The 12739-nt window shown below is 42.9% G+C and overlaps 1 protein-coding gene across 1 annotated transcript in view; it reads left to right on the top strand.

Moving 5' to 3' along the window:
* The first annotated feature begins 271 nt into the window (after nucleotides 1-271).
* Nucleotides 272-12739, top strand: part of LOC307047005 (B-cell receptor CD22-like) — a 31526-nt gene continuing 19058 nt past the window's right edge. The window contains exons 1-4 of the mRNA XM_079693705.1: nucleotides 272-315; nucleotides 418-468; nucleotides 653-976; nucleotides 1054-1278. Of these exons, the coding sequence (XP_079549831.1) occupies nucleotides 429-468; nucleotides 653-976; nucleotides 1054-1278 (589 nt within the window). The 5' untranslated portion in view covers nucleotides 272-315; nucleotides 418-428. The remainder of the gene's footprint in view (nucleotides 316-417; nucleotides 469-652; nucleotides 977-1053; nucleotides 1279-12739) is intronic.

A 12739-nucleotide genomic window follows, 5' to 3' on the forward strand; every position in this document is an offset into this window, starting at 1 on the left:
AGATTTCCTTTCCTTTTATGGCCCAAATGTGTTTGTAGTTTAAGTAGGTAAGTACTCAATAAAGTAATTTAACTACTTGAAACGCAACAACAATATGGATATAGTTAAATAACCAGCAGGCCACTGTTAAAATGGTTCCACTGCTAGTTGAATTACTGGTGTTTGTGTGAAGCTAGTAAATTGTTGTAACTGTATGTACTGTTATGACGATAATACATGAGGAAACGGGGCGTCCACATTCTCCCACTTCCTCTTTTTCACTCCTTAAATCATCCTCATGAATGTACAAAGTAATATCTCTTCTTGCTTTAACTGGTGAGTACTACTAACTTTGATACACTACACGTTTCTTTTTTTACATTGTCCTCACCTGTAATTAGACAATATTAATCTGTGTCCTGTGTTATGATGTTCCAGATTAACTAATCATGGAAAGCTTCATTCTGATAATTCTGGTAATTTTGCCAGGTAAGGGACCTTTTATTTAATTGTATTAATGTTTAGAAAAAGTATTGACTGTGATCAAATGCAATTTTTGCTGAGAACATTTACATTTGACAAGTAAGACACACCCACATTTGGGTATTTTATGGATTCTATTAGCAAATTAATAATTCAATTGACTGTATATTTTCTTTATTTTTGCCCAAAGGTGTGCAGGGTGGGGACTGGGGGGTGACCTCTGGAGATCAGTGTGCTTTGAGAGGGTCGTCAGTGATCATGGACTGTCAGTACGACTATCCTTCAGGGCGGTGGGTCACGTCAGTGGGCTGGTCCAGACTCCGTCCGGGGCATTTTATCCTCTCAAAGCTCCCTCTGAACTCAGCATACTTTAACTATGTGGGCAACTACAGGGGTGACTGCCGTCTGCGGATCAATAATGTACAGCACGATGATGAAGGAGTATACCTTTTCAATTTCGTGACAACAATCAACAGATGGACAAGCAAGAGAGCGGCTCGTTTGTCCGTAAGAGGTAATAACTATTAATCAAGGAAGGATACATTCCTCATAAATTAAATGTGTTTTTGTGACATTATGATTCTGTTGCAGAGCTGACCACAGTGGTGGAGCCGAGCACAGTGACAGAGGGGGGGGAGGTCCGTCTGTCCTGTGTGTCGGGCTGCTCTACACCGGTCAACATCCTCTGGTTCAGAGACGGACAGCCTGTCCCACAGCCGGGGTTCCAGGCTACCAGAGAGGATGCTGGGAGATACTACTGTGCCGTCCAGGGAAAGGACACGGTCAGATCTGCCCCTGTGGCTCTGAATGTTCAATGTAAGTATTCAGATATATAAATAATAATTTTAGAGCACAAGTTGATATGCAATGTTCCTGTTGCTGTAATATTTAAGCCATTTTGTTTAGATATTTTACAAATTACATTTAGTTGTATTAGTAGTATTTATATATTTTTATTATTATATTATAATAATATTTTTAATAATTTTTAATATAATTATAATTATAATAAGTATTATTGTTATTATTGTTGTTTTTATTAGTATTATATTGTTATCATTATTATTATTAAGTGATTAAACTCACTTTTTAGCTTGTTCTTACTATTCATTTAATGTTTCATAATTGTATTTCTCTCTTTATTCATTCATTCAGTTATTTATTCGTTATTATTATTATTATTATTATTATTATTATTATTAACAGGTTTAAGATATCACTGCCCCGTCCAAGACACGAGTGGATCTGATTTTAATTACATTTGACTCAAGTGTTTCGTCAACTTAATGTGTTGCTTAAAATAATATTTCTGCATACAGTATGTGACACTGTAAGTGTTGCACGGCCAGATACGGCTAAATAAGCTGACTCAGATAAGGAAATATATGATACATTTATGGGCTTAGATATGTCTCATAATTATTTGTGTGAACATAAAAATAATGTGTGTAAATATGTGATTTGTAAATGTAAATCACCATCCACAAATGCATTTAAAAGATTTGCGAACTCACAAATACATTTGCAAATGTAAAACGGATCTGCAAATACGCAAAATATATTTACAAATGAAAGAAAAGATCTTTGAATATCTCTTTAACATTTACAACTTTCGATCAGGCATTTATGAATCCATTTTGTATTTGTCGACCAAAAATGCACTTGTGATGTGGATCTCACATTTTTGCTCGTGGATCTCAAATCTCTGCTTGTGGATCGTCTTTTTACACACACACAGAGTTTTGAGACAAACTTTCCACCGGTCTCGGCTAAAATCTACTCGTGTCACTCGGTTATTTTCGTTATTAGATCCTAAGTGATCCTAAGATTTTCACTTAGCGAGCTAACTTCAGGGAAAACTGGGTTTCCGGTCCTACGACGCTGGTTCACTTCTTAGCGGGCTAGATGTCCATGGTAACTTGTGCTGAACGGCTAGCCTGGTGCGGAGCAGGTTAGGTTCCAGGGTAAGAGATCAACTCAGTGAAAGCACTGCCTGCTGACCAATCAGAGCTCAGTGTGCAGAGTTTAAAGCGATCAAGTCATATTACAGAATAAAGGAAATACAGAAAAACTATAGTTACGGCTGTAACTACGGTTCTATGAGTCCTGGATGACAGCCAGTTCAATCAGGAGAGACGTGATGTATGGAATACATGTTTATTATCGGGTCACATTATATAAATGAAACATAATGATGACAGTTTATAACAAGTGAATGAAATGGTGTTTGGCGATTAGGCCCAGGTTTTGTAGGATGTCATTCGGGAAGGGAAGAACCGTTTCCGATGAACCCCCCCGGGTCTAGACACTGGTGGTGGTGATAAGTGGTTAGGTCCGGTTGGAAGGGAGAAGGTTGGGCTTGGCCCTGAGTTGGAAGCAGGAGGCGAAGGGGTGGAGGAGGGTTGCGCGTTGACACCTGGAAAACAGCTGATGGAAAAGGGGAGAACATATATAGAGGGATTAACAGGTGCGATGATTAGGCTTGTGAACGGAGGGAAGTGATAGGGAGTGCCACTCCTCAGCTAACCTATCATTTAGTGAAGGGAGCGAGTATTGCCATGACGCGCAATACAAAGTGATAGGTCTTCCTGCCTGAACTTGCGCTGAGCTTAATTTCAATCAGGAGAGACGTGATGTATGGAATACATGTTTATTATCGGGTCACATAATATAAATGAAACATAATGATGACAGTTTATAACAAGTGAATGAAATGGTGTTTGGCGATTAGGCCCAGGTTTTGTAGGATGTCATTCGGGAAGGGAAGAACCGTTTCCGATGAACCCCCAAAAGAAGTGAAAGTATGAAGTACTGAACGTGATGAAATCTTACCTTGTGGGATGCAGTGGAAATCTATGGATGAAATGAGAGGTTAATACATGTGGGGATTTAGACATACTGATGCCTCCTAGGCATCCTCCCTGGACGTACAGGGCTTCCTGGACGTACAGGGCATCCTGGACATACAGGGCGTCCTGGACATACAGGGCGTCCGTACGTCCGGGGCATCCTGGACGTACGGGGCATCCCGGACATACGGGGCGTCCGTACGTCCGGGGCATCCTGGACGTACAGGGCGTCCTGGACATACAGGGCTTCCCGGACGTACGGGGCATCCCGGACGAACGGGGCATCCTGACTTCGCAGGGACACATTTTATACAGACCCGAAGGTTACAACCTGGACGTACAGGGTTAGACATGCAAGGATAAACATGAGCCGCGGGGCGAATATACGTGCTGACATGCTAAGAACCACCACCAGTTATATGCATACGTACCAATTTGAAGGTTGGAGAGACCTTTGGATAGCCAGCACGGCACTGGGGTTCCGACGAATGTAGGATGAGAAGCGGTTGTTGCAGGGAAGAGGAACAATTACCTTGATTGCGGCAGGTTTGCTGCACCTATCCTGAACGAGCCCTGAAATGCTCTTAAGACACCACCACCAGTTATATGCATGTTTACCAGAGGTAAGCTGGAGAGATCTTGGATAGCCGGCACGAGCCGATGCCCGGCGAAGAGGGAGATGTAGACAATGTAATGCGGCTGTTAGCTTGAGTACAATGATGCATGAATATCATACCCTGCTTAACATAAGCCATGTGAGCATGAAACCAAATATATGAGTGCAATATGAGCAGCATGAAATAATATTTGCTTAAGTAAATGCTGAGACATGACCCATGATATAGGCAGGGCTCAGCGCTAACTTTTAAAAGTGGTTGCCAGGCTGGCAACCAGGCATCCGCTTTTGGTTGCCAACTGAAAATACGGTTGCCCTTTTTTTTTTTATACCTTATATTTTAAATAATTAAGATGCTATACAGTTATACATCAACTTAATACTGAACATGTGACACAAGAATGTTCAAATGCTTTACAATAAGTAATTAACGCACTTATTTGAACCTAAGTGGTAGTAAACTTGTCCACCCTCAATTGCTGGTATACAAAATACCAGTAGTGCTGCTGTTGTCCTGTCTTCATAGATCCCTCACAAATGAATTGAGCAAGTCACCAGTTTCTTGATCATCCGTTGTCTCCCTTTCAAATGTGGGTTTTCTTGACCTTTGTGCGGACCCCCACCATAGACCCATTGCCCCTTCAGCATTGAGGTCTTGGATTGGCCAGACTAATACATTTCTAATGTTAAATAAATGAAAACCATTCATGGTTAAACATTTGATATTAATTATTGATGCTGTAAATTACCTTTAATATGTCTAACTACATTTAAAATGTGTTACCTTTTTATAGAAGTGATTATAATTTAATGCAACCATTTTCTATGGTAAAGTTTCGTTTTGCACTTTTATTTTGGTAGTAATAAGATCGGGATTCTTATTTTGAAGGAACTTTTACCGGAAGTGAATGGAAAACATTCCTCTTTGTTTTTCGTTCGGGTTTTACCTTACGCTCCATCAGTTGAATCACTTTGAACATTCATTGGAGAAGTTGAGGTGTTGGCTGAACTTTTTATCACACAGTCAAGCAACTTATTTTTGCTTCGCCATTTTGTTGTAAAACAAACACACGAAGCACCGCGCACGCGAGTAAACGTGCATCGCTTTCTGGCTCCGTAATCACGCCAATGCACGTGCAATTTAAGTATCAGGTTCCGACTGGTCACAACAATTAAATATCACTCTTAAAAACGAATATGAACATTTATCTATTTTGGGGTGCACGTTTTGCTGTCCTTATTTCTTAAGTTAAAAACTGGTTGCCACTGATGGCAACCAAAGTCCAAGAAGTGGTTGACATTTTCCAAATGGTTGCCAATGGCAACCTGGCAACCGTTACTGTCGAGCCCTGGTATAGGACTAGCTTAATTAGCAGTTTAATTACGCCACGGTGAGACGTAGATGCTGATGTGCTGGTTGGGTGATTAGACTGTCTTCTATCCTCTTACATGAGCTTCTCTTTCTCCCTGAAAGAACCCCCCAAAACCACCGTGGCTGTGTTGAAGCTTGAGACAGCGGTACTTACTTTGCATTGTGACGGGTAGTAGTTACCCGAACTGCATAACTCCATGCTGTAACGCGTTACACCCGTTACGTATTGCGCCCAGGCTTCGGAGCGTGTGTCGAGTAATCCCCAAATCTTTTTGTGAAGCATGTATCGAGGCTTGTATCGTTTCGGGCCAGTGACGTCATCGATGACGAACGAACCTCGCTGCCTGTCGATACCACGTGACTGCTTCGGGAAGCGATTCGGATCATTTGAACCGCTGAGCCACAACGCTCATAATACCCATGGATGTATAACAAGAACCATATTACCCCTCCTGTACCTGGGTCCGCTGGTGACACGATGGAATTAAAAGAGCTCAGACCCTCACTTATATAGAGGTCGGAAAATGTCATAAGTATAAATAGATACAAGCATAAATAAATGTAGGAATAAAACATGAATAAATAAATGAATAAACGCAGATTAGATATATCCAGTGTTTTTGGGTAGATTCAGCGTGTGGGCTGTGGCTCGCTGGAAAGCAGCCGACCCACGACCGCAGGGTTTGCTTATAGAAGCTACAGCTAAATGAGATAATGCAGTTAATAAATGTATTCCTGATATGGTTTAGCCTTCTCAGGCTACAACGTGGTTAAGTTTATGAATAATATTAAGGAATACGAATCCCTCTTTGCAATGTTTACCAGCCTCCTATAGGCTTTTCAATCACAATCGTTCAACTGGAATGAAAACGATATTGTTAACATGAAAATATGATTTTATGTCCGTTGTTTAGAGTTATTCTAAGGCTTTACTCATTGGGAACTCGGTATGAGATAGAGCGCAACTGTTGAGATTTCCAATTTGCCTGTTTTACACGCTTTGACCAACAGGGGGTTTATGTTCAAATGAAGCCCATGATGAAGCCTCATGAGATGAACCCTTTGCGAACCAATTGGCTGGAAAGCTTCAAAGCTTCATAAGGCTTCATCTCGCCATCACTACCTGCTTGCCACCTAAGACGTACTTAGAGACCAGTACTGCTACTGAGCCGGAAGGAGAAGTAGCTTCGATGAGATGTAGCTTGAGCCCTGCCTGCCTGCAAGAGGGGTTGTGGTTGAAGCCGGAAGTGGGTGAAGCTTCGAAAGCGATGAGGGCCCGTTCCGCGTGAAGGCCGGAAGCGCCGCATTGGAGCGGCCCTGATGCCAGTGATGCCCTCTCGAGAGACTGAAGGCGTGTGTCAATTGTTTGCCTGAAGTAGCCCATTTCCATTAAGCCGGAGGAACTTCCGTGGAGCTCAGTATCCTTGTCTTTTTCTTCCGCATCCGGGTTTGCGGGGTGGCCGGCTAGAACCGCTAGCCAACTGGGGAACGCCCCCTGTAGCTTAATCCGCAAGACTGCGGAGCTGATGAATAAATACCCGGAGCTGGGACGAAGCCCTGCTGCTGCTTGCGCGTTGACACCTGGAAGACAGCTGATGGAAAAGGGGAGAGCATATATAGAGGGATTAACAGGTGCGATGATTAGGCTTGTGAACGGAGGGAAGTGATCGGTTAGCTGAGGAGTGGCGCTCCCTATCATTTAGTGAAGGGAGCGAGTATTTCCATGACGCGCAATACAAAGTGATAGGTCTTCCTGCCTGAACTTGCGCTGAGCTTCATAAGCGGTGCTTTAGCACTGGATATGTCCATCGCACGCATGCGCACAGGAGCGCCGCCAGGGATTTTGGGCCCCATGAAAAGATATCACATTGGGCCCCACCACCAGGCACAGGCCACGCCAACCAAGCACAATTGCTGTAACCACACCTCCAGAACCCAACCGACTCATTTATGCTTTAAATAACTACCTGTACAGGCTTGCATCTATCTTGTAGTCCAATACTAACCGCACAATATTTACTGACACTGAGCGGTGAACATATAACACTGCAGACTGCAAATTATACTGCAACGTTCTACTGCAGTAGAATTCACTATTTGATATAACACTAACATTCCTGACAATAGATCTCAATAGTCATCTTTTATGGTGTACATGCCTTTTTAATAACATTTTTCAATGCAACATTCATAAATCAAAAATAATGACCTCTTAAATTAAAATAAAGTAAACATTAACACCAATATTATCATTTATAAAATGCTATAACAAAAAAAAGAACATAAGCAGCAGATTTTTTTATTAAATATACAACTACAAAATAAGCGGGTATTTAAGTGTAAATGGACAACAAAACAGAAATGGAAGTGAAAAGGCCTGATGGTGGTGCTAAATCAGAGCCTATTACCTGTTCTGTCTTTTTCTCATCATGCATCTTGTGTGTAGTGATCCAATATCGTTACCATAGCCTTGCCCTTCAACAGTTATCACGAGCCCTTGCTCAGCCTTACTCACCAAGAGCCCAGCGCCTAGCCTTCTTACAGGCAAAGTCACTGATCAAGTCCTTGAAGTCCAGCTTTCTAGCCAACTGGCTTTCAATGGACAGCATGGCAAGACTGCACAGCCTTATGGGGGGGCTGCTGAGCCTAGAGATGGATCTGTTGGTCCTGGCACTAGGGGGAGGGACAATTGATTTAGTATGAATAGCTGCTAAAAATGTACCTGCATTTATTAAATGTCAGCTAAAATAGGAGTGAAATTAAAATCCTCAGCATTTTCTGTGAAGATATTAACAGCAGGCTACTTAATGTCAGCAAAACATTACAATTATTATTTACAATGGACTAAGCTTAGCTAACAGATTAATTTCCACCACTCATGGACCACACTCACCTTTTCTTTTGAAAAATTGGGTGACATGCTGTCGCTCTCTCTTGTCTTTCTCTCCTTTCATTTCTTTTTTGAAAGCCTGACTTTGTTAGTCGTTGAGACATCGTACACACGTAAGTACTAGCATACCCAGGGTATATGCAGGAATCCTGAAGTCAAATTTAATACCTTTTAAGACCTTTTTTAAGACCCTTTCCATACATTTTAAGACCTCATTCCAACTTTGAGTTCTAACCGGTTACATTGGCTACACACTTTACCTCACATTTACTATATTGATAGTAAGATAGCAAAACTAAACAGAGTGCAGACAGACTACTGAAGCCTCCTTTCCACATGAACTTCAACCTCTCTGTGAAGGTCAGGTTTAATGCAGTATGCTGCTTTTTTGCTTCTGTAGACTCTGTGTTCTTTCATTCCAGTAAAACTCCTCAGAAACCATTAGAAACCAGTATTTGACCAATAAACAAAACAATTGACAAAAACTTTGAACTATGAAATATGTTAAACTTTGGTGAGCTTCAGCGGGGTAATGCCATATAGGAGCACCCTCTCAAATACCCGGGGGTTAAATTGGGCTGGGGCTGTCCGGGGCTAAGCCCTGGCACATAGGACGATGATCTGACGTCATCACCCTCACACATTTGTCATATGTTTACAAAAAAGGATATATATGTTATGATTTTTTTCGTTCTTAATATAGACTATATTTAGGGTCGATATGTGTTGACTTTACTTTAAAATAGCAGATCTCTGTGACCGGATATAGTTTGGCTTAGACCCCGGCCCCACGAGGACGCATACGCAAGCGCAAAAAAGGCTTCCGTTCACACGCATTCGATTCATTAACGTGTCCGTTCACACTAGACCGCTGGAAATGCTGGAAACGAGGCCTGTAAGTGGCGCTGCTGCCTCCCGAAATACACCAAAAGCAGTGAAGAAGACCCCGGAGCATGGTTGCCCTTCTGTTTATTCTCCGCGGTGGACGGCGTGTTCTCCTGCTGTATATCTCTCCGGTAGTCCACAGCAGATGAAAAACACCCACCTCACCGCCTCTTCCAAGGAACGAGGGGACCGTGCGGCAGTTTCCGTAAAAAAAATGTTCCGCCGGTCAACATGTCCGTTAAAGTTTAAATCTTCCGTACAAAATTAGAAAAGTGCCGGTCAGAGGTCTTCTTTGTTATTTATTGAGCTTTCAAACAAATTGATAACGACTCTGTTCTCTGTATAATAATATAATAATATTTAATAAACGGTGCCTGCCTCTTTTCCTCCCCCTCTTCTGACAGCCCAGCAGCAGCAGGAGACGCGGGGAGAGGGAGGCGGGCTATTTCATCGTTATCAGAAAATGATCATATAGGCCTTACACACGGAGCCGTTGGACCCCCAGAGCGTTGCGTATGCCGGTCTACCCACCTTGGGACCCGTTACCGTAGTCGCTTAGTTTTCCCCCCCCCCCCACAGAGCGGAGCAAGGCAACGAAACTTAAAATAATAAGCAGCATTTTACGGCGCGCGCTATGCATGAGGCCGCCTTGGGGGGTTTCCCGACATGTCGTTTCAGTAAATTAAAGGGTGTTTCACTGTTTCATGTTGTCGTTGCTGTGGACCTTCTTAATACCTTGGAAAATGCCGTTTAATACTTTTTAATAGCCTTAATTTTCGCTAAATTGATTTATCAACTTTTAATACTTTTTAAGACCCCGCGGACACCCTGATACCTCCTCACATGCTCTCATTCTCTGCCAGAAAGTGTGGTGTGGTGCCGCACAGCGTTTAGAGGCAGGACCAAACCATTACATGTAAATGTAGGGGGGTGTACAGAGGCTTTGGATAATTCACTTTTGGAAGAAAAAAAGTGAAATGATTCGTAAGTTTATAGAGTACATTATCAATTTAACGTTATATTAATGTTAATTGTTGATGATTGAAGAAAGGTTACTTAAACATTTTTTCTTCATGTTCTAAAAATGTTTGGGTCCCCTGTCAGTCACGGGCCCTTAGAATCGTCCTAACTTTTCACCCCCTTACGGCGCCCCTGCATGCGCAGTTCGAGTACCTAATAACAACAAAGTCACCTGTGACCAACGTGACTACGGCTACATAGGCCGGCGTCCTTAGTGGATCGGTTCCCAGAATCTTCTCGGAGGAAACAAGAATTCTGAGTGACCGGAAACTCTGGCGGTCATCCGGGACTCTTAGAACTGTAGTTACAGCCGTAACTATCGTTCTATTTCGTCCCTACTGACCGCCAGAGGCGGTGCTTTAGCACTGGATGACCTATACCAACCATGTCATGAAGAATCCAAGCCCTTGCTCACTACTGGAAGCAGCGGAGCTCGGCAACAGGACCACGCCCAAAGGATGGGGAATGGCGACATTGACCCGGTAGAACCTGGAGAATGTGCCAGACGATGCCCACGACGCAGAGGCGCAGATGGTCTCCAGGGACACCTCTCTCAGGGCAGCCCAAGTCATTGATATGCTCCTTGTAGAGTGGCATCTCACCCCTGATGGCGGGGGGTGGCCACTGGCCCCATAGACATGCGAGATTGTATCCACAACCCAGTGGGACAGCTGCTGCTTGGAGAGAGCACAGCCCCTTCTCGTGCCGCAATGGCAAATGAAGAGCTGCTCTGACTGTCGTATATGGGCCGTAGCACCAATATACGCCTCTAGGGCACGCACAGGGCACAGCAACTCAGGCGTGCCGTTCTCCTGTGGGACGTTAAAGCGCGCCAGCTGGATAGGCTGATTGGAGTGGGCTGATTGGAGTGGGCTAGTGGAAGCACCTTGGGCAGGAACGCCACGTTCGGCCAGAGGGCAACACCCGAGCCATCGGAGTTCCACCTCAGGCATGTATCGCTCACAGAGAGGGCATGTAGCTCTCCAACTCGTTTCCCTGAGGTCATGGAAAGCAGAAATGCTGTCTTTAAGGACAGCCACTTAAGCTCCACCTGGGCCAGGGGCTCGAAGGGAGAAGATGATAGGGCATCCGGCAGCAGGGGCAGGTCCCAAGCCGGAGCCCTCGGGGTGCTAGGGGGATGCTGCCGTAAAGCCCCTCTCAGGATGAGGGACACCGACCTGTGGCGAATATGTCGGGCAGAAATAGCAGCCACATAAATTCAGAGTGGAGTAGGGATGGGTATTGTTAAGGTTTTAACGGTACTACTACTTTTATCGATACCGCTTATCGGTTCGGTCTTTTAACGGTACTTTTATCAGTTCTTTTAGAGAGAAAAAATAAGGTAAACTAACTAAACAAATTGTGAACAAAACTAACATTGCTTTTTATTTAAATTAAATACATAATATTTCACATCAAAATAAACAAAAATGTTTTAACAAATCATATTAAATAATGTGATGACAGAACTGTAAACAGAATAGCTGAAATTTTAACAAAATAAATAACTGAGTTACCTCTAATCATTAACCCATGTTTGTATAATTGAGTTAACTCCGTGTGTTGCTGCTAGCATACATAACACCTGACGTGGAAACGTTACTCGTGGATGGGGGGACTACAGAGCTACTAGAAAGACAGTCGAACCCGGTGCATTCCTCCGTCTGAATGTGGTGCACTTTTGCTAAATGTTTAGACAAATTGCACGTGTTACCACCCTTACAGATGGAGCACTGAATTTCAGACTCCAGCTTACAGCTTCCTGCCTACCACCTGCCAAAGACCAGTATAGAGGAATGTTAAGCCCTCCCACTATTTTCCAAGAGGGCGTTGCCAGATTTTCAATTTCAGGTTTTAATCAGGAGATGGCGCTTCATTCACAAATACAGAAAGATAAGTTTCATGGACTTTCAGTTGTGTTTTGAAGAGCATTTGAACACATCAATATTTTAGATCAACTAAAGTATACCTAATCTTATAATTCAATAATATATAGTCTTTATATATTAAATAATCATAATTATAATGTAAATGTTTACATTACACTTCTTTATTTGTTATGCTCATACTTTAACCTTTACAATCGTTTGCTTTAATATGCAGTATATTTTTGTGTTTGCTTCCTCCTGCTCCCTTTCGGACACATACTGTATGATTTATTATTATTATGAAGATATTATTAAGATAAGATAAGATGTTACTTTATTGATTGAACATTTTAGTTTAGAATGTGCTGTCCCACGGTAATTCAGAAGGCTCACAGGTCACATTCCGACCATTATTTAAAACAATAGGTGCTTTCACACCGTCTACAGTTTGATTTGTATAGAGGGAGCTCTGTCAGTTTTCGAATTACCCATTTGCTTTCGGGGAGCCCTATTTTTCAGAGCACATCCTGCTACTAAATATGTCACACGCACGCTCTGTTGACTGGCGCGGATGCGATCAATTGCTATAAAAACACTCTTCTACTAATACAGACGGTGTCACTATGCCGGTGGATGTGGCCGTTGTTGAAGCCTCTTCAGGCTCCGCATCGGCAGGCCTCTCCCTCGGTGTGGAGCTGTCAAGCTCGACCCTAACGCCGCTTACAGCCGGCCAACTAAAAGTTGTTTTCCGTTCACGTTGTCATTTTTAGACTCCTT

Source organism: Notothenia rossii (genome assembly GCF_949606895.1).
Source record: "Notothenia rossii genome assembly, chromosome: 7".
In the NCBI taxonomy this organism is placed as follows: domain Eukaryota; kingdom Metazoa; phylum Chordata; class Actinopteri; order Perciformes; family Nototheniidae; genus Notothenia; species Notothenia rossii.